Source organism: Nanorana parkeri, unplaced genomic scaffold (genome assembly GCF_000935625.1).
Source record: "Nanorana parkeri isolate BGI_ZX_2015 unplaced genomic scaffold, ASM93562v1 scaffold540, whole genome shotgun sequence".
Lineage (NCBI taxonomy): Eukaryota > Metazoa > Chordata > Amphibia > Anura > Dicroglossidae > Nanorana > Nanorana parkeri.
This window is the reverse complement of record NW_017306808.1, coordinates 565,242-586,598: the sequence shown is the minus strand read 5'-3', so window position 1 is coordinate 586,598 and position 21,357 is coordinate 565,242. Positions and strand designations below refer to the sequence as shown.

Genomic DNA, 21,357 nt, shown 5'->3' with positions numbered 1-21,357 from the left:
AACAAGCTTTGCCATCTCCTGCACATATATGCCTATACTTTCACTGTCAAACAGCACAAAATACACAGTCTTGATTGAAGAGGACATCGTAGACACAAAATAGTTAGAAATAGCTTTCAGGATGAGTTGCGCAGCTGTTTGCTTAGGAAATCCATTTCTGCAGGTAACAAAAACAAGGGAGGGTTAAAGTGATAGCAACATTAGTTATTATTATTACATAGTATTTATATAGCGCCAACAGTTTGCGCAGCGCTTTACAATATAAGGAAGACATTACAGTTACAATACAATTCAAGGGGCAGGGGCCCTGCCCCTGCGGGCTTACAATCTGAAAGAGGAGGGGGAAATGATACATGAGTTATCACCATAATAACTATCAGTATTTTTATAATGCAGGTCCTACCCACCTTTGACCCTTATAAATCATCTAAAAAAGCTGGCCAAACACTGATCAAATTTCAATCCGAGTTGAGCGCATTCGGATAAAATTCAACCAGTGTGTGGTCCTGTTGAGACCCCCCGTTTTGATAATATGAAAGGTGAATAATGCAAAGGGTAACACAGACCTGCAAGTAAAAATGCACACACAATTTTTAGCTTGCAATTACAAAGTGTTTGCACTGAAAAAAATAGAATTTAGTTGTTCTTTAAGTCAATAGTGGATACCCCTGTATGTCCAAGGAGGGAAAATAGGCTATGTGCTTAAAATTTCCAACCTAGCCAATAGATGATGGCAATCCAGATAAAATTGGTTATGTACAAATGCAGGTACATCACAGAGGATATCCAACATCTAGTTGCTCTTTCAGGGTCTGCATATGATACTTTGGTGGAATAAGGTAGACCTATATATTCAAACATTCCATATCAAGAGAAAAAAAACAATTTTCAAAACAGTTTTGTCAGGTTACCATTCTTTAAATACACTTAACAATATTATTTTCTGGAAAGCAAAATCAAATTTTCTGAGAGTTATGATTTTTTCATATCAACACATTATGTTGGTATAATTTGCATCTTTGCGTACTAAAATAAACATTATTTCACAAATCTACCTTGTGCTTATAAATAATCGATATTGATGTAATGGTGCAAAAAACTCAAAATCAATCCAGTCATTGGGGATATACAAAAAATTACTCAAGCTCTGAGCCAAACTCGGATCTCAGTCTCAAAGCTTGGCTAATTGATAAAAATAGGAGCAAAATTAGTGACAGTGTTGTCCAGACTAAACTGGTCAGTTTTCAGCTATTATTCCTTTGGAATGATTCAGGAATGAAAGCTAAGTGTTTAAATTATGGCTTGTAAGACAATAAGATTGTTTGTTTCATACTGAGAGGAAAAATACAAAGCCACATAGGGGTACAATCAAAGAACCACAACATTTACAAAATATTTCTTTCATGTCATTCACATACAAAAGACAATACACTCCCAACTACAACCTATTTAATTTTATAACTCATTCAAAATAAAATTATTTAAAAAAATCCTCTAAATTAACTAAGTTAGGACAATGCCTCAGATATAGTGCATCAACAGAAGTAATGTCAGCTATCAGTGCCAAATATTTTAGAAAGGTCAAGTGGAATCCTTGCTTTCCTCAAATAATTTTTTTCTAAAATTGCAGTGCAGTTTTGCAAAAAAGAGCTAAAGGTTTTGAAAGGTTTAGTTTGCATCAAGCTTTGCCATCTCCTGCACATATATGCCTATACTTTCACTGTCAAACAGCACAAAATACACAGTCTTGATTGAAGAGGACATCGTAGACACAAAATAGTTAGAAATAGCTTTCAGGATGAGTTGCGCAGCTGTTTGCTTAGGAAATCCATTTCTGCAGGTAACAAAAACAAGGGCGGGTTAACGTGATAGTAACAAGCTTTGCCATCTCCTGCACATATATGCCTATACTTTCACTGTCAAACAGCACAAAATACACAGTCTTGATTGAAGAGGACATCGTAGACACAAAATAGTTAGAAATAGCTTTCAGGATGAGTTGCGCAGCTGTTTGCTTAGGAAATCCATTTCTGCAGGTAACAAAAACAAGGGAGGGTTAAAGTGATAGCAACATTAGTTATTATTATTACATAGTATTTATATAGCGCCAACAGTTTGCGCAGCGCTTTACAATATAAGGAAGACATTACAGTTACAATACAATTCAAGGGGCAGGGGCCCTGCCCCTGCGGGCTTACAATCTGAAAGAGGAGGGGGAAATGATACATGAGTTATCACCATAATAACTATCAGTATTTTTATAATGCAGGTCCTACCCACCTTTGACCCTTATAAATCATCTAAAAAAGCTGGCCAAACACTGATCAAATTTCAATCCGAGTTGAGCGCATTCGGATAAAATTCAACCAGTGTGTGGTCCTGTTGAGACCCCCCGTTTGACAAACGACAGTCTGAAAATTCTCGGCTCAAAAGTGACGGCCGCTAATGATCTGCAGTCAGCATTCGGTGATGCAGGATGGGGAGTTTGGTAATCCCCCATGCAGGTTGTTAGCGGGAATGGGAAAATCTAGAGGTTATGTTATGTTTGTTAAGCCTGCAGGGCTGAATGAGAAAAAACTCCAAGTGTATGGCCAGCTTATGTCTCTAACCAGGGACATTGTCACTCTCGGACCTGGACAGCTATATTAGGCTTCATTGGTGAAGAGTTAAAGGAGAACTATGAGGTGAGTGCTTTTCACTCACCTCATAGTTCTAGCCGACCTGTGACAATGAGACTGTCAAAGGTCGGCTCAGTAGATCAGGAGGTGAGCGAACACATACCGGGTTTGCTCGCCTCTCGATCCTGTCACGGCTCTCTGCCGTGACAGGATTGGGACGCCTGCCTTTACACGCACATGAACTTTAATGGCATCCTTGGTCCGTAGGGTATAATATTGAGTTGGCCCACCCTTTGCAGCTATAACAGCTTCAAGTCTTCTGGGAAGGCGTCCACAAGGTTTAGGAGTGTGTCTATGGGAATGTTTGACCATTCTTCCAGAAGCAATTTGTGAGGTCAGGACTGATGTTGGACGAGAAGGCCTGGCTTGCATTCTCCGCTCTAATACATCCCAAAGGTGTTCTACAGGGTTGAGGTAAGGCCAGTCAAGTTCCTCCACCCCAAACTCGATCATCCATGTCTTTATGGACCTTGCTTTGTGCACTGGTGTGCAGTCATGTTGGAAAAGGAAGGGGCCATCCCCAAACTGTTCCCACAAAGAGTTTCCTTCACTGGAGCTGAGGGGCCAAGCCCAACCCCTGAAAAACAACCCCACACCATAATCTCCCCCTTACCTGGCACAATGCAGTCAGGCAAGTATCGTTCGCCTGGCAACCGCCAAACCCAGACACGTCCATTGGATTGCCAGAGAATCGTGATTCGTCACTCCAGAGAACACGTCTCCACTGCTCTAGAGTCCAGTGGAGGCATGCTTTACACCACTGCATCCGACGCTTTGCATTGCACTTGTTGATGTAAGGCTTGGATGCAGCTGCTTGCCCATGGAAACCCATTCCATGAAGCTCTCTACACACTGTTGTTGTGCCAATCTGAAGCCCACACAAAGTTTGGAGGTCTGTAGCTATTGACTCTGCAGATAGTTGGCGACTTCTGCGCACCATGCGCTTCAGCATGCCGCCGACCTCGCTCTGTCATTTTACGTGGCCTACCACTTCGTGGCTGAGTTGCTGTTGTTCCCAGTTGCTTCTACTGTGTTATATTACCGCTAACAGTTGAGCGTGGAATATTTAGTAGCAAGAAATTTAATGGATGGACTTATTGCACAGGTGGCAACCTATCACGGTACCACTTTAAAGGAGAACTATGAGGTGAGTGCTTTTCACTCACCTCATAGTTCTAGCCGACCTGTGACAATGAGACTGTCAAAGGTCGGCTCAGTAGATCAGGAGGTGAGCGAACACATACCGGGTTTGCTCGCCTCTCGATCCTGTCACGGCTCTCTGCCGTGACAGGATTGGGACGCCTGCCTTTACACGCACATGAACTTTAATGGCATCCTTGGTCCGTAGGGTATAATATTGAGTTGGCCCACCCTTTGCAGCTATAACAGCTTCAAGTCTTCTGGGAAGGCGTCCACAAGGTTTAGGAGTGTGTCTATGGGAATGTTTGACCATTCTTCCAGAAGCAATTTGTGAGGTCAGGACTGATGTTGGACGAGAAGGCCTGGCTTGCATTCTCCGCTCTAATACATCCCAAAGGTGTTCTACAGGGTTGAGGTAAGGCCAGTCAAGTTCCTCCACCCCAAACTCGATCATCCATGTCTTTATGGACCTTGCTTTGTGCACTGGTGTGCAGTCATGTTGGAAAAGGAAGGGGCCATCCCCAAACTGTTCCCACAAAGAGTTTCCTTCACTGGAGCTGAGGGGCCAAGCCCAACCCCTGAAAAACAACCCCACACCATAATCTCCCCCTTACCTGGCACAATGCAGTCAGGCAAGTATCGTTCGCCTGGCAACCGCCAAACCCAGACACGTCCATTGGATTGCCAGAGAATCGTGATTCGTCACTCCAGAGAACACGTCTCCACTGCTCTAGAGTCCAGTGGAGGCATGCTTTACACCACTGCATCCGACGCTTTGCATTGCACTTGTTGATGTAAGGCTTGGATGCAGCTGCTTGCCCATGGAAACCCATTCCATGAAGCTCTCTACACACTGTTGTTGTGCCAATCTGAAGCCCACACAAAGTTTGGAGGTCTGTAGCTATTGACTCTGCAGATAGTTGGCGACTTCTGCGCACCATGCGCTTCAGCATGCCGCCGACCTCGCTCTGTCATTTTACGTGGCCTACCACTTCGTGGCTGAGTTGCTGTTGTTCCCAGTTGCTTCTACTGTGTTATATTACCGCTAACAGTTGAGCGTGGAATATTTAGTAGCAAGAAATTTAATGGATGGACTTATTGCACAGGTGGCAACCTATCACGGTACCACGCTTGAATTCAATGAGCTACTGAGAGGGACCCAATCTTTTACAAATGTTTGTAGAAGCAGTCTGCATGCCTAGGTGCTTGATTTTATACACCTGTTGCCATGGAGGTGATTGGAACACCTGAATCCAATGATTTGGAGGGGTGTCCCAATACTTGCATTATAGTGGTGTGCTGTCTAAATGGAAACACATAAAAATATAAAGGGGTTTTCTCAAATTTGACTGCAAATGTGGAACTGCACTTTATAACAAACTTGGGCCAATCTCCACTGTTTTTTCCAATCTCCCATTTTTTGGTGGAATATTAGTGGACATTTTGTTTTGGCTTGTACTGCTTTGAAGCATTACCATTAAATTGTATTTGTTTTTTTCCAGCACTGTACTTGGTCAATCTTCACCTAATCCACAGAACTGTAAGAACATTGTATATACACAACTAGGTCTTTATTGCTGTCTCTCGTGAAAAGATTCACAAATTGGGCAAATTGGGCAAACTGACAAACTGACATGCTTATTTATGAACATTATTTATGACTATTAAAATAAGTTATTTTTATAAAAATGATCTCTGTTTTATATTTGTTTCTTTTAAGCATTGGGTTGGATTACAGGTGTGTGTCCACTCAGATTACATTTATGGTGCGCACTTTCAACGATTTCATAATGTAGAAAATACTTTCTTAATGCACTACTATCTTTCGATAAAAATCACCTCAATTTTGTGAAGGTTTTTTTTTAGAAAGATAGAAAGAAATTTAGGGCTGAGTATTTTTAACCCTGTGGAGTAGGTCATTAAATGTGTGTCAATAATTGGGGCATGAATGGGCACCATAGGAAAAGATCAAAGAAATGTGAAAATTAAAAAAAAAAAAGTCTGCTGCCCTCTAAAAATTTTCAAAAGTGTGTCCTATAAACAGAACCAGGCCAATCTTATTGTATGTATTGGCTATTGTGAGTTTTTCTCATCTGAAAGCACAGTTAACAAGTTTATTACATTCTGCACTAGAAAATGTTGCCTTCATTTAATGGATAGTGACAGCAAGACTATTTATGATGGATAAAAATGTAAAAAGAAGGCTCTTAGACTACAAATATGGGATTTGTACCACAGATAGAAATATTGTGTAAAAATTGTGTTTTATTTCAGTTATATAGACATAATTCTTATTCCTCTCCTTGAAGTAGAATGTGATTTATTTTATCCTCCTGTTCAAGGCATAATCCTATTCTCCATTTATAAAGAGGATTTAAGCTCTTTCTGTTGCTTTCAAAAGTTATGTCTGCCTAACAGATGTTTCGAGTTCCACTGCTAACCAATTACAGTGCTGTATGTTGTTTTCACAATGCATTTAACTTGGAGGTTTTTCTCTATATAAAATTCATTTCTGTAATGATTTTGTGTCAATATTTGAAACAGCTTTACAATGATATAACTTCAGTAAAAAAAAAGAAAACACAAAATGTCAGACTTGCTTGCTTGACACATAAATAGTTTGTCAATATTGTCTACAGCTTTGCAATATAGAACTTCTGTGAACGGAACACACAATGCAAGACTTTCTTTCTTCTAATATAAACTGTTATAGTCACCAGAAAGCATATGCTGATGCATTACATAGTACATTTTCACATCAGCAACTTTTTAGACTGAACAAACGTGCTGTATCCTAATTCTGTACAGTGGTGCTAACAGTATGGTAAAATTATCTGTATGTATTTTTTAAAGAATGGTAAAAACTCTGCTTTTCTATGATATAATGAATAAGCTATCATCTCCTGTAGAAGTCATCAAAATGTATAATACAAAATGATACATCATAAGATCAAGTCTATGCACATAGAAGGATCTAAGACTTTCAACTTGTGTTCAAAATTCTATGAGAAGCTTAGAAACCCCGTTACTAGTATCACAAAATGCAACCAGCAGCCCCCTGCAAAAAACAATATTGAAGACTTGCATTAAAGGCCAACAGTAAGTCCATTCTTTGGTCTCTTGCAAAGATTTGAGCACTGCTGCTGAGACTTCCAGATGTGTCAGATAGTGTGTACACCTCTGGGCACTGTGGCTCCTTCCACCAGTCAGTATATCACTACAGGACATGGTAGTATAGTGACACCATGACCAGTGGAATCGTGTGACTATAGGAGCTTTGCTCCCTCACTCAGGAATTGCCTGCAGGAAGTAAAAAGCAAGTAGAACCAATGTGGGAGTTTGAATAAAGACAGCAGCAGGTAGGACGGTGCAATGAAGTTTAATAAAAATCATTGCAATGCATGTAAATTACAAGGAGATCATTGATTTTTTTTTAAAGCAAAAATAGATTTGAAATACCCTCTGTCTGGCTGTTGTTGTTGTTGCTGAACAGCTAGACAGTGCATCTCCCAGGGCAAGTCCATTAATTTTATATTATTATTATTATTGAACAATGCAGATAAAAAAGGTACAGGGCCAAGTAAAGTGGCTCTGTACCATGTGATCATTGTGATTAATCATTGATCACAAAATGTAAGCAATGGCTCTCTCTTTCCTCTCACACACCAATCCATTGTAAAGGAAAAAACTTTGAGCTACTTCCTTATCACCAGCCAGTACCAATGCCTGTACAGACAGTACCAGTGGCATCCAGCACCAGTGTTTGTACAGCAATTACCAGTGCTAGTACAGTCCGAACCTGTGCCTGTAGAGCCAGTATCAGTGTCATCAAGTGCCATTGCCTGTACATCCAGTACCAGTTCCTGAATACATTTTGGACTATATTTATTAGGAAAGATTATTTACTTGATATGTTTTATAACAGAAAGTAAGGGAAATAGTTGTTTTCCCCAAAATGTTCAATTTCCTTTTTATAGTAATAAAAAAAAAACATGTTTTTCAAATACCACCAAAAGAAAGTTCTAGCTATCTTTAAAAAATGAAAAAAATAAAACATTTTGTTTGAGCACAGTGTTGCGTGAGTTTTTGTCAATCAAATTACCACAGCACTGGAAAATGGGAACCCTTGGATCAAAACTAGCATTTGGAGTGGCAGACACATCAACCTTATAGAACTTAGAGATGATGAGAAGAAGCATTCACTGCCCTAGTGAAAAGGAGGCACTTATTTCACAATTCATACTGATACCACACCATACCAGGAAGTAGCAGAGGATTTAGTCGCTACACTAAACCGGCCGGTTATTTGCTTTTAAACTGTGAGTTGTCTATATTTTATAAATAAATGATTATGCTTACCGCACCATGAGGAGATTTCTTTTTTAATTATATAAAAATACAACGGACGGAACACTGCTGAAAGAGACGTCTCGGATGTGGACCCTCTGATGTACTATCTCCGCATTATTATCTCAGCTGTGGGGTGAGTGCCCACCCCTAAGGGGACAGTTTGGAGAGATTGATACACGCTGGTGTGGGGATAAGCCATATAGTAATCTACCATCTTGAAACAAGTGTTGAAGATTTCACTGGATTCAATTTATCACCGATCACATTCCTTTGTTTTTTTGTATAAAGAATGAATCACCAGTTGGGATTATTTTAAGTTGTATTGTCCACGGGCAACATAACTGTACACAAAAGTTTAGCTATTATTTGATGCACAGTTTTTTCTTTTCACCAGGAGGATATAAGAATATAACTATTGTTTATGTTGTGGCATTTCACAAATATATTTTTTCACCGCCATTGGAACACAATAGATTAGTTTGTCACTATATATATTAAATTTGCATATTCACTCTATGGAAATTCCCTACCCTTTAGGATTGATTAACTTTGTCTATAACTTATTTATATAATTTTTTGATATACCCGAAGAGGGGATTACACTTTATTCACTTTAATAGCGCTGCACACTCAAAATCTTTTTCAACTTATTTCACAATTCATAGGCCTGCACAATAACTTAACAAATCCATCTAGAAACAGTGGATCTGGAAGCCCAAGAACCTCTTTTAGGATCTTCTGGAATAACAAACACGGAATCCATCTGCCTTAAATAAGCTGTGGCTAAAAGGTAAGCCCTGGCAGCTTTCCCCACAGCAAGGCGATGGAGAGAGGTCTCCTCGGGGTGCACCAATGCTGCATATAAGGAAGACAACACAATAGCCTCATTAAGATTAAAGGCAGAGGCCACTTTGGATAAAATGGAGGTCTAACAGGTGAAGCAATTAGTGTAACCCTTGTATAAAGGTACAAACCAGCTAATGATTAGCAAGAGAAAAATTAAAAAGAACAGACGCCATACACCTGACTCTTGATAGTATTAAGGGTCAAGTTTTGTTCTACATCCAAATGAAGGGAAGAAAGAACACAGAATGCAGCAAAAAGGCACATGGGAAAATGCCCTTAGACACACATGCAGATTGGTCCTTGAAATACCAGATATAGCGGATCTGGCAGGGCCACGTAGCATCTGCTAACAGATTAACAGGGTCAGCGTACCAATCCACAACGATGAGATTGACTGGATAGTGGCAGCCATCTTTAAACCTGGCAGGTGCCCAAATCCTATTAAATACACTACCGAACTGGCAATATATATATTGAATGAAAATCATCCCGTGGTGGTCCAGTGGAGGATAAGTATGATTTGCATCTCTTGCTGATCCAGATCATACTGATCGCTCCTCCGCGGTGCCGCTGCTCACAGGCAGGAGCGATTAGTATGATCTGAATCAGCCAGAGATGCAGATCACACTGATCTTAACAGGTAAGCAGGAGGGGGGGCATTGTTTTAATTATTAATTTTTATTGTTAGTAGTTCTGTGTGTGTGTGTTTTATTGAATGTGTGTGTGTGTGTGTTTTAAGGAAGATTTGTGTGTGTGTTTTAATAAGTGTGTGATGTGTGTGTGTTTTAATGCGTGTTTGTGTTTTAATACGTGTTTTTATGTGTGTGTGTGTGTGTGTGTTTTAATGTGTGTGTGTGTGTGTGATGTGTGTTTTAATGCATGTGTGTGATATATGTGTTTTAATGCGTGTGTGATATGTGTTTCATTACGAGTGTGGTGTGTTGTGTGTGTTTTAATGCGTGTGTTTTATTACGTGTGATGTGTGTTTTATTACGTGTGCGATGTGTGTTTTTTTAAATGAGTGTGTGACATGTAGGTGTTTTTTTAAAATGTGTTTTTCATTACATGTGTGATGTGTGTGTTTTATTGAGTGTATAAATGTTTGAATATGTGTGTTTCCCTATTTTTCCTAAGCAGTAATGATGAATGTTTTTTAAACCCCAGTGCCCAAACTAAAACACAGTACTAAACCTATTTTCAGTGCTGGCACTCTGGCTTAAAAACGTTCGCCATCACTGCCGTAGGTTCAGGTGTTGTGTGCTGAGAAACCTTCCTGTCAGTTCTCCACTACAGAGATACTCGGCAAATGAAACTCTACCTAGGACAGGATACACCCTATCTCCATTGATGCTGCAACACTCCTTGTGTGTTCCTGATGATTGATGTAAATCACACTTTTGGCATGGTCCAATTGAATTCAGACTGATTGACTGGTCAGAAGTGGGGAGCAGTGAATAAAATAAAGGCAAATTGCTTGTACCTCCAGGATTTTAGGAAGTGTGAATTGCTCTAGAGACCAACAACCCTAAACAGACTAAACCCAGAACTCTGTCCCAACTAATAAGACTGGCATACATGGTGGCAATCTTCTATTGTAAGGGGATACAATAATCTGCTAACAACATCAGGGACAAAAGCCACCATGACAGAAACATCTTGTTTTGTGGATGTAACTGCATCACCTTGTCCAGGGACAAACTGGATATGTCCCACACTGTGAACATTTTCAGTTGCAAGGCTCTAGAATAACGTTTAGCAAATGGAACCATTTCAAAGGTGCAAATGATCAATCCCAGCACTCAAATGCTGCTCTGCAGGTAGGTCTGATGCCAAAATGTTAATAGCCTAACTTGCAGTTTCATCAGCTTCTCTGGGCAAGAAAACCTTGGCCTGCAGGGTATTCAGGAGAAGGTCTAAGTAGTGCAAGCATTGTAATTGAATTAGAGATAACTTTACGATGTTTAAAATCCATCCAAAGTCCTCCAAGATCCGCAGCATGATTGACATACTGGATTTTAAGGTCTGTTTTAGCAGCAACAGATTGTCAAAAGTCCAAGTATCCGATGACTGGAATACCTCTGAAGATGAACCAGATGAAGGCCCAGAAGTAGTGCAAGAACTCTCGGGCAGAGGTGAGACCAAAGGAAAGGGCCACAAAATGATAGCGGTTGTCAACCACAGAAAATGAACAAATTGCTGATGAGAAAGCTGTGAGTCTGTAACTATGCATGGATGGAGGGATACCAAGAAGGCTCTGTAATGAAGAAAGGCAATAACTGACTGAATAGATTCTATCCGAAACTTTTAAAGACATACAAAATATGTCAGAACTTTACCAGGTTTGATTAAAAATGTTGAAGCTTTTTGGCTGGGAGAACTGAAACGATAAAAGAATTCCGTCTGATGTTACTAAGACATAGGAAGAGACAGGCGAAAAACTGAGATAGAGGATGAAGGTGAAACTCTTGTACCCAGGATTCAGCTATGTACACCTCCTAAATCTCTGCAAAGGCCATTAACCCTCCCTACCTCTCATGGTACCGGTGGCGGCAGACATTCATGGAGTTATGGATTTATCTGCAAGCTTGTATCCCTTGGTTTGCCGTAGGCACTTAGAACCCTCCTGAACTTGAGGGAGTGGAAGATGACTTGTGGGTACGTGAACCTGCCTTGGAGGAATATTTAGATGCAAGAGATAGAATGTTGTCAATCTGCGTCACTGATCCGTAGCTTTGCTAACAGGGGGAAGGTGAATACTCACCTTTTGTAATGATTTTATGCACTGTATAGTTACACTGTTGCTCTGAAGACCATTACTTAAGTTAGAGTACCCTGCAGATCTGAAAGGAGGAAAGGGTTACCAGAGACATAACTTGGCCAGCATCCAGAGCTGCATCACATATAAGGTTCAGTGTAGCAATCACGTCAAACATCATCACAATCAATGAGAGCTAAGAATGAACACCAGCATCCCCCAGGTCCCTACTTTTCTCATTAGATTTTTCTCAATCTCTTTATAGATTAAATACAGGCAGTCCCTGGGTTACCAACAAGATAGGTTATGGAGGTTTGTTCTTAAGTTGAATTTGTATGTAAGTTGGAACAGGTACATTTCTGTTGTGCATGGAGTTCTACTTCAAATGCAAATTTGACAGAGGTTTGTACAACCTCCTGTAATGTACAGTACCAGATGCAGAAGAAGAGGCAGGCACCCCTCATCTGCACGTCTAACAAGAGCCAACGTCCTGTAATGTACTTACAGTACTACAAACCAGACCCGAAAAAGTGGGCACCCCTCTTCGGCACGAACGTGGTAGCATTACTACTGGAACGCTGCACAGTACACTTTGGCTGCAGCCTGGGACACCCTGCTGTACAATAATAGCTTCCGTTTGTAAGTACCTGTCATACTTAATGGATGTTCGTAACACAGGGACTGCCTGCTCTCAAATAAGAGATTATGGGGAGACACATTGTTAGAGCATTCTGTTCTATGGGAACCAAAAACCGACACTGAACTAGAGGGAATAAAAAAAAAGAACATGATGTCTCACTTAGAAAGTACACCTTTGCCAGTCGGCAGTTGTTTAGGTGAAACAACTGCTGACCTGAATTCAACCAGTGGCATTGGCTACTATGGGGCAGGAAAAGATTCAACGTACAAAACAGTGAATCTTCTGAAGGGTCCCAGACAGAATAAGAGATATTAGGCATCTTTGTTCCTGAAATTGCTGGGGAAGGAGGTGGTGGGCATCTAAGCCTCTGAAATCAGGAAAAGCTACATAAAAATTCCTTGCATAATTTAAGAGAAAACTTCTGCCATGAGGCAAGAAGAGGAAAAGCGGTTTGGAAGAGGCCACTGACGCGGGCAGATCCAACTAGTTTGTAAAAAGCACACATCTCTTTCCTGAGCCGAGCTTAGCCTTGCACAAAATGAACATGAGATACTGAGGTTGTTGTCCGCCTGCAGCTGCTAAACAACTGTCCTTCCATTTGCTATAAAACATCGTACAATATGTAGAGTGTACCGTACCACAGGAAAAAAAGGGCTACCGTATTTCCCCCAGGAGTACTCATAGGCCAGCTAAGCAAAGAAAGGGCTGAACTACAAAGGGTGCACAGAGTCGAAGGTCGAACCACTGTAGATGGAAAAGAAATCAAATCCTCGAAGTAAGGCTGATGCTGACAATACTGGTGCTGAACTGCAGATCAGTGTGTGTGTGTAGGCATGAGTGTGTAGAGTGTGACTGCTACTTACCTCTTGCGATCCAGCAATGGGTGCTTTCTCCCTTTCATCTAGCTACGGGCACTTCTGGGCCTTGCCCAGAGTATTACGACAAGTCATGAGATGTAGCAGCATGTTGGATCCATCCTTATGCCAGCATTACCTGCAGCCAAGCTTTGTTGCCCCCACAGCCATTCTTGCACCTCATTCTTCCCCTCTGCAACTTCCACAGTCTCTGTTTTATCTCCACTGCATGTCTGCTACATCCACAGTCTCTGCTGCACCCCAGCTGCATCTGGTCTGTAATAAACATGAGCTGCCCTTTGCACCCTGTGCAGGACCTGCTGCCTCAGCATCCACTGTAAACACAGCCTCTGCTACACCTCAGCTGCACTCAAAGCCTCTGTTGTTGCACTACAGCTGCAACCTCTGCAGCACACAGTTTGAACCTTCAATTCGCCACCTCTACACAAACAGCCTCAAGTCACTCTCCTGCTTCCAGCTACCCAGTGTCTCATGCCTCTCTCAGGCACTAGCTCCTTGTTATCCAGCACCTTACCTCCACTGCATCTGCGAGTATCTGTTGAGTGACCTGAGGGTAGTCAGCAGCTAAGCTCCAACACGTATGAGGGGGTCAAAACCGCAGCTACCGCTTATATTCCACTCTCAGAGAAAGCAGCAACACAGAGGTGCGAGGCCCAAATGACAGTATGCTCAAGCCAAGCATAGATGCTTCTGAAGTGCCTCTGCCGTTCATTCTCGTTTAGACCACCTGCAAGCCTCCTCAATTCTACATCTACCACCACCACCTCCTCATTAATTTCGGGGACCCTAGGAGATGCAGGGGCTCACTTAATCAGTGCAGAATTCACTTTGATCTGAAGCCTCAAAATTTCCCCAGTCACTGTTTCAATATGGCCTTCATAATCTCCCTCTTAGCCCAATATGTCCTGGCCTGGGCTATTTCCCTCTGGGAGAGGGACGATCCAGGGAATGATCCTCTGGTTTACAATTTCTCAGAGTTCCAAGCCTCCTTATGCTTCACGTTCAAAAACCTGGACATCACCCCTCCGCTTGCTAGTGCCCTCCTACGTCTTCAGCATGGAAAAATAACAGTGGGCCAGTATGCAGTACAATTTCCGACCCTGATGTGCAAACTGGCCTGAAACAACAAGGCCCTAACAACCACATTCTTGCAAGGTCTATCCGATTGTGTTAGAAATGAGCTGTCTGGCAGTGAACCATCCTCCTCTCCAGATGATTTAATTTCCTTCTCCATCCATATTGATGTCTGGTTTCAGGAATGCTCCCAGGAGCATGGCCACCAGAGACACTTCTACTTTGCTCCTTTTCCAACTGCAAAGAGGCAAATATCCCCTGCCAGGTATTATTTTTTGATGAAACCATGCAACTAGACCGAACTTGGCTGTTCTCTGAAAAAACAACTGGACTCTCGACCCAGAGCATCTGCATGTATTGCGAGAGGAAGGGGAATATCCTCAACCAATGTCCCCAGAATTTAGGAAACCCCTAGGTCTAGTACGCCCTGAGGGGGACCTACTGGACTGTTCATCTCCACTCTCTGCAAATTCTCCAACTTTTACCATCCATCTCTAAGCCAGGGGATGGTCAATTCCAATTCTAGTCTTTACTGACTCTGGAGGTGTGGCTAATTTAATTAGAGCCTCTCTAGCCCAAGATATGGTTCTCGTGTTGGATCTCATCTCCACACCTCTCTCCGCATGAGCCAGTGATTGCACTTTACTTTCCAGCAAACAGTGCTCTTCAAGAATCTCACTGGAACCTTACATAAGGAAACAATCACCTTGCTGATTTTGCAGAAGATCTGCTCCTTTATGATCCTGGGTCTTCCTTGGCGGCAGCAGGAATAGCTGAACATATACTCTTCCACTGTTGGTTACCACAGTAGGTCTGCTTGCCAATGCTCAGATAATCGATGCTTCCATAGTAGGCATTGGTGCTGTACTTCTGCAGCCTCTCCAATGCAAAAAGCACCCCTGTGCTTTCTTTTCCAAAAAACTTACACTGGCAGAAAATAACTATAGCACTGGGGATTGTATGTTGTTAGCTCTCAAGCTGGTCCTGGAGAAATGGTGGTATCTTCTTGAGGGCTTCCCACAAAATCAGTCACAAGAACCTACTGTCAAGTAACAGGAACGGGAGGAAAAATGAATGGACTACAAGTGCGGTGATGCCAGATTCCATTGAGAACTACAGACCCTTTTGACACGGTGGCTGATGGGACTGATCAACACGGTGGCTAATGGTAGTTTCTCCATTCACAGATCCTTTCAAAGGATCTATGAATATACAATGGAGTTGTGTGGGCAGTGCTATGCACAGCCACGCCAAGAAGTAGCAGTGCAGTGGGAACCCTGCAATTCAGGTAAGAGGGTGGAAGGGGGTGGGTTGGAATGTGAGAATGTTTTCACAACGGAGAGTCCTCCTCTCAACAGGAGCTGATAATTCCTCCAATTCTCAAAAAAAAAAAAATCCTGATGCCACCAAATCTCAGGATCAGGATTCTCCACTTGGTCCACAGCTCCAAACTTGCAGGTCATCTGGGGGTCCACAGGATGTTCACATTTCGTCCTGTTGCTACTGGTGGCCAGGAGTGAAGAGGGATGTTAAATAATTTGTGCCTGCTTGTACCATCTGTGCCCCAGATCAAAATACACTCTTGTGCGCCTATCTATCCATAGATTTTATCACAGATCTCCCACCTTTCAATGGCTGCATGATCATTTGGGTTGTGGTTGACAGGTTCTCTAAAATGGCACACTCCATTCCCCTCTCGACTGCTGCTCCTGCTGCAGCCATGGAACCAATGTGGGAAATATTTAGTCACATCATCTCATATTGTCTTGGACAGGGGAGTTCCTGGTTTTGGAGGGCACTTTGTAAATCCAAGGAATAGCAGCTGGGAGTGTGTTTAAAGAGCTGTTTAAAGCTTTAAACACTTTTACTGCTCATTAGTTTAGTGTTATCAGTGATTAATGGCCCTAAAATTATTGCTCCCACTCCGACGTTCACGGTGATATGTAACATATGCGGCACAATAGGCGCAATCATCGTTTTCACAGATAGGCACACCCAACGCATGTTTGCGTGTGTATGTGGGGGGCAGAAGACTTAACCACTTGAAGTCCGCGGTATTAAACCCCTTCCTGTCCAGGCCATTTTTCAGTATTCATCGCTGCGGTACTTTTACTGACATTTATTCCATCATGCAACGCTGTACTGAAATTAATTTTATACAATTTTTTAGATAGAGCTTTCTTTTGGTGGCATTTATTCACCACTGGGGTTTTTATTTTTTACTACATGAAGGAAAAATTACCGAAAATGAAAAAAAAAACTGTCTCCCCTTTATTAAATTATAAAACAATTATTATTACCCAATTTTTTGGTAAAATATAAAAGACGGGGTCGCGCCGTGTAAAAATACACGAAACATGTCAAGCCTTAACATTGCACGCGTGTGAAAAACCTAAAAAAACTACGATACCCAAAACTGGCCATAAGCGATGCTTTAAAAGCTTTTAGCGCTCAGCAGCTTAGTGTTTTCAGTGATTGATGGCCAGGAAAAGATTGCTCACTCCGACGTTCGCGGCGATATGTAACATGTGTAGCACAATTGTAATTTTCACGCACTGACGCATCAAACGCGTATTTACGTTTATATGTGCGTAAACGTGGGGGTGGGGACTTAAACATTTTGGTTTTTTTTTTAAATCTTTTTTTATATGTGACTTTTATTTTTTTAACTTTTTTTTTTTTTACACTTATTGTTATTGCTATAACATAGGGGGATAACTATCCCCCTATGTGATAGCACAGGCACACTGACAGGTCCTCTTTATGGAGACATTAGGGGTCTCTAAGACCCCTAATGTCACCTGGGGACCCAAAAAGAAGCTGATGAAGCAGAGATCTGCTTCATCAGCTTCTTTTCCCTGGCTATAGCAGCCAGATGACTGATAGGTGAAGGCGGAAGTGATGTATTACACATCAGTTCCGCATTGACACTACGGAGGGAGTTCAGCTAGGAGGAAGATGCTGATCTCGCTCCCATCTTACCTCCTGACGCCCTCCTGAGCCGCAGATGGGCTAGCTGATCACGGGATTGAATGTGAGGGGTCAGGAGGGGGCGGCACTCCAGGCGGCGGCACTCGAGGGGGCGTACAAAATACAACCGATCGGTGGCTATATAGCCGGTAACGGCTGTAAAGAACGGACGTTTTTTTTTCTGTCCGTGCGTGCGAGCAGAAAAAAAATGCAGTCTAATTAAGGCAACCCGCCCATGTGAGTCTGCCGTCCATTTTTTAGCAACGGGCAGATGGCAAGTGGTTAAAAAAAATGATGCTTCTTTAATTTTTTATGCTTCTTTATTTTTTTTTATTACTCCTTTACTTACTAACACTAATAAGCTCCCTATGTGAAATATTTTTTATGCTAAGAAGTTCCCTATGTGATAGCCTATTTACATGGCAGGGCTCTTTATGGAGACATCAGGCGTCTCCAAGACCCCTAATGTCACCTAGGGACCCCCAGAGAAGCTGATGAAGCAGAGATCTGCTTCAGCAGCTCCTCACCGTCACCTGTAGCTGGGAATGACAGCTGTGGGCGGAAGTGATGTAATATACACCACTTCCTGCATTCGGGGAACTGAGAGGAAATCAGGGGGGGAGTTCGTGTACTGATCTCCTGTCACAGAGCAGCCGTCACAGGTCCCGGCCGCACAGGGCACAGCTTATCTTGGGACTGGCAATGGCAGTGACAGCGGCGGCTGCGGGGAAGGAAAACTGCAGCTAATACAAGCGATCGAGCGTCTCTAGAATGTAAAGCTACTTGTTCGGATCCGGCATCCTCTCGTCACAGACGAGAGGACGAGTGGATTTTTCAAGCCCTGCTTATCTGTAATCTCACGAGATCTCAGGGAAAGGAATTTTCCACCACTAAGATGATGTGCATAGTCACATGTCCAAGTCACATGTGCCAGAGTTCTGGGAAGTTAAGGGAGATGGATTAATCTGTACTTAGTAAAAAAAATGGCCATTGTCAGAAGACTGGGGAAGAAGAGAGAAATAAGATATGCAAAGAATAAAAAGCCTTCAATTATCTATTAGTATGTGTTTGTAGATTGTCATTACTAAACATTTCTAAAGGTGCCGTTGTTGTTATTTTAAGTATATGGGTAAAGGTCCTCTTTAATGAGCAGCTGCAAGGTATTATGGCCTCATGAAGGCTGGTCTTCAGTTTTCTATGTGCCTGGATTCCATTTCTCCGGTCCGTGTCATTATAACCTTAGGTTGCTTATTATTAAACTTTGTCCCTCAATTGATGATAGACAAAAAATGGTTAAGTGCATTTTTAGTGTGATAAGGGTGCACAGCCAGTACATTAAAAACAAATGGGCTGCTTAATCTCAGCGCACATTCATGCATAAAACTTTGCATTGCAATACTGCTCATTTGTTAACATAACATGTAGTCTTAATTTAACTCCATCATATGAGAGTTGCACCCTCACTGGATAAATAAGAAAGACAATAGGCATGAAAGAAGCATTGGAGAAGATGTCAGTGCAAGCAATGCAATAAATATTAGCCTTCCTTGGGAGAATTAGATTATGTAATGTTTAGCTGTAGAACAATAAAAAGCAATTCTGAAGACATTACAGAAAACCTGGAGTCAGAAGACCTTAGAACTGTAACTGCTGGTTGTTAGTATAAAATATTTATATGAAATATTAATATTTACCTAATAAAAAATATATATGATCTTATTTTACAGTCCTGTATATACAACATATCGAAAATATATAAAAAAAGCACTATAGACACAATGTTAAACTGTACTTATTCAGCCACACAAAATGGTCCCCTTTTCTGCAGTACCATAACCAACTTTCTGCAGCCTGGTCCCACTGCCGGTAAAGTGAACTGGTCAGTGTTTGCAATGATTTCAATCACAATGAACTGCCTATGAGAAGACAAAAGTTGTCTGCAAGAGCCTTCCTAAAGGGAATGTGTGATGGTTTGGTATATATTTTCTTTGTTTAATATGCCTAAGACCAAAAAATACATATTTTTTGTTCAGGTATTTATAAAATATTGCCTATGACTATTTCATAGTTATTATGTAACAAAGGTAGATTTGTGGGTTATTGTTACAAGGGTAACCTTAAATAATTTGCGGGAAAAAGAAAAGTAACTGTAAAGCTCAAAATGTACTGAAAGTAGCTGAATAAGAGCTGACTCACCTGCCCTCCTGCCTGCTTCATTTATACCGGCCCGTAGATAATTGTAATTAGGCAAAGACAATTACAAAAGTAGCAAATAGAATGCTTTTATAAACCAGTATCATGGATGCACCCTGCCATAAATATTTATTTGTAAAAGTTACACATCTTTTAAGAGACTTGTAAACCTAAATAAGCTGACCTAAAACCATTAATGTTTTATTTTACAATGAATCTGTATGTAGCCCATTCAAGGTAATTTATTCTAGAAAAAATTCAAAAACTCTCAAAGTCTCAATTCCCAAGATCTTGTACATAGGCCAATAGGGGCAAAGTTATCCTGGCTACTTAAAAATCCTTGTTGGAAGTCTGCAAATTGCCATTAAGAGCAGGAGTTGTACACCCTAATAAAGACTATAAACAGCCTACCCACAATTGCTTTTATCGTGAAATCAAACAATGAAAAAAATCTTCATTAAGTTTATTTGGATCTAGACACTAACATAAAACACTTTGAATCTATACATTAAGTGCTCTCTAACCATTCGGATTAAATTAGAACACTGAAACCTTTCATAAAACCTACTGGCATTTTGTTGATCTCTTTATTCTTTTTCCAGTTGCATTGTTACTTTACCATGGCTGATCATTAAACTGAATTGAATGATTACATGAAAATTTGTAAGGTATGAGATATTTTCCATCTATGAGCTATATTTCATAGACATCATATACATTTTATAAAACTATACATTATATATTTATATACATTTTAGTTTTAGTTCATCATGGTGGTAAGTTTCCCTTTCCCTTTGTGGTTAGAGTTATGTTTGTTTGGACTGTAGTTTCTGGAACTCACCATAAGTGGGCCACACACTAAAGAGAATATATCAGCAAGTTGTTACATGATTAGAATCTTATGTATCAACTTTATAATTTGAATCTTATGTATCAACTTTATAGGTCTAAACAAGAGTTTAGACCTATAAAGCAATAGTATTTTGCTACATTATATAGTTAAATATATTTATATTGGTTGAAACCAGAGAATATATGTTTTATACATTTTAGGAGTCAAATTGTATTTATATTCTTTAAGAGAAACAGCCAAAATGTAAAAAGATTGCAATCCCATTGTTTGAGTATGTAATGGATTTAATGAGTATGTAATGGACCATTTTAATTAATCCCTCTGCATTTTATTGTTGATGACAGTGCAATAGTTAAAATGTTTACTGGCTTTAACCCTATTGCTGCCAACCCTTGCGGAACGCTTTTAACCTTAGCTGGCCACACTATTTTTGCAATGTTTGACCTTTTTTTATTTTCAACTGTAGCTTTTAGAGTTTGTAAAAGTCCCCCAAACCATATATTTTCTGGAAACACAGGCCCGATAGAATAAAAAGATGGTACCACTAATTTTGTAGGTCCTGTGATGATTGCGCAAATGTTTGTCAAATCAATATTAAACCAATAAAAATAAATAACTAAATTGATAAAAGCACACTAAAATCAGTATCAGTGCACACAAAAATAATTTTCCGACTAAATCTAAAAGATAAAACTGTACTGAGTTAATAAATAACACATATTTGTAAATTTCAAATTCTTGTAACTGTAAATAAGCAACTTATGTCAATCATTTGTGCGCTGTGTTGGTGTGTGATGTGATAAAATGATACAGGCATACAATTAATTGCAACACAGTTTATAACAATACACGGCAATGCATCATAACTCTTAGCCATGCGCTGCCACACAGTTAAATTATTGTTATTTTAAAAAGAAAAAAAAAAAGCACTGAGATGTGTTCTAGCAACACGCCGCAGCATATGTGCATGGCGTACATCACAG

General features: G+C 40.7%; 1 protein-coding gene across 3 annotated transcripts in view; it reads right to left on the bottom strand.

Moving 5' to 3' along the window:
• LOC108791296 (core histone macro-H2A.1) overlaps window positions 1-21,357 on the bottom strand; it is a 95,323-nt gene that overhangs the window by 400 nt on the left and 73,566 nt on the right. For 2 of the 3 annotated variants that reach the window (XM_018561737.1, XM_018561738.1), the window contains exons 9-10: window positions 1,889-2,030; window positions 1,661-1,692 (exon numbers count right to left, since the gene is read on the bottom strand). In XM_018561737.1, the coding sequence (XP_018417239.1) occupies window positions 1,669-1,692; window positions 1,889-2,030 (166 nt within the window). In that variant the 3' untranslated portion in view covers window positions 1,661-1,668. Of the gene's footprint in view, window positions 1-1,660; window positions 1,835-1,888; window positions 2,031-21,357 lie in introns of all 3 variants that reach the window. The other variant, XM_018561739.1, reaches the window with a different exon arrangement.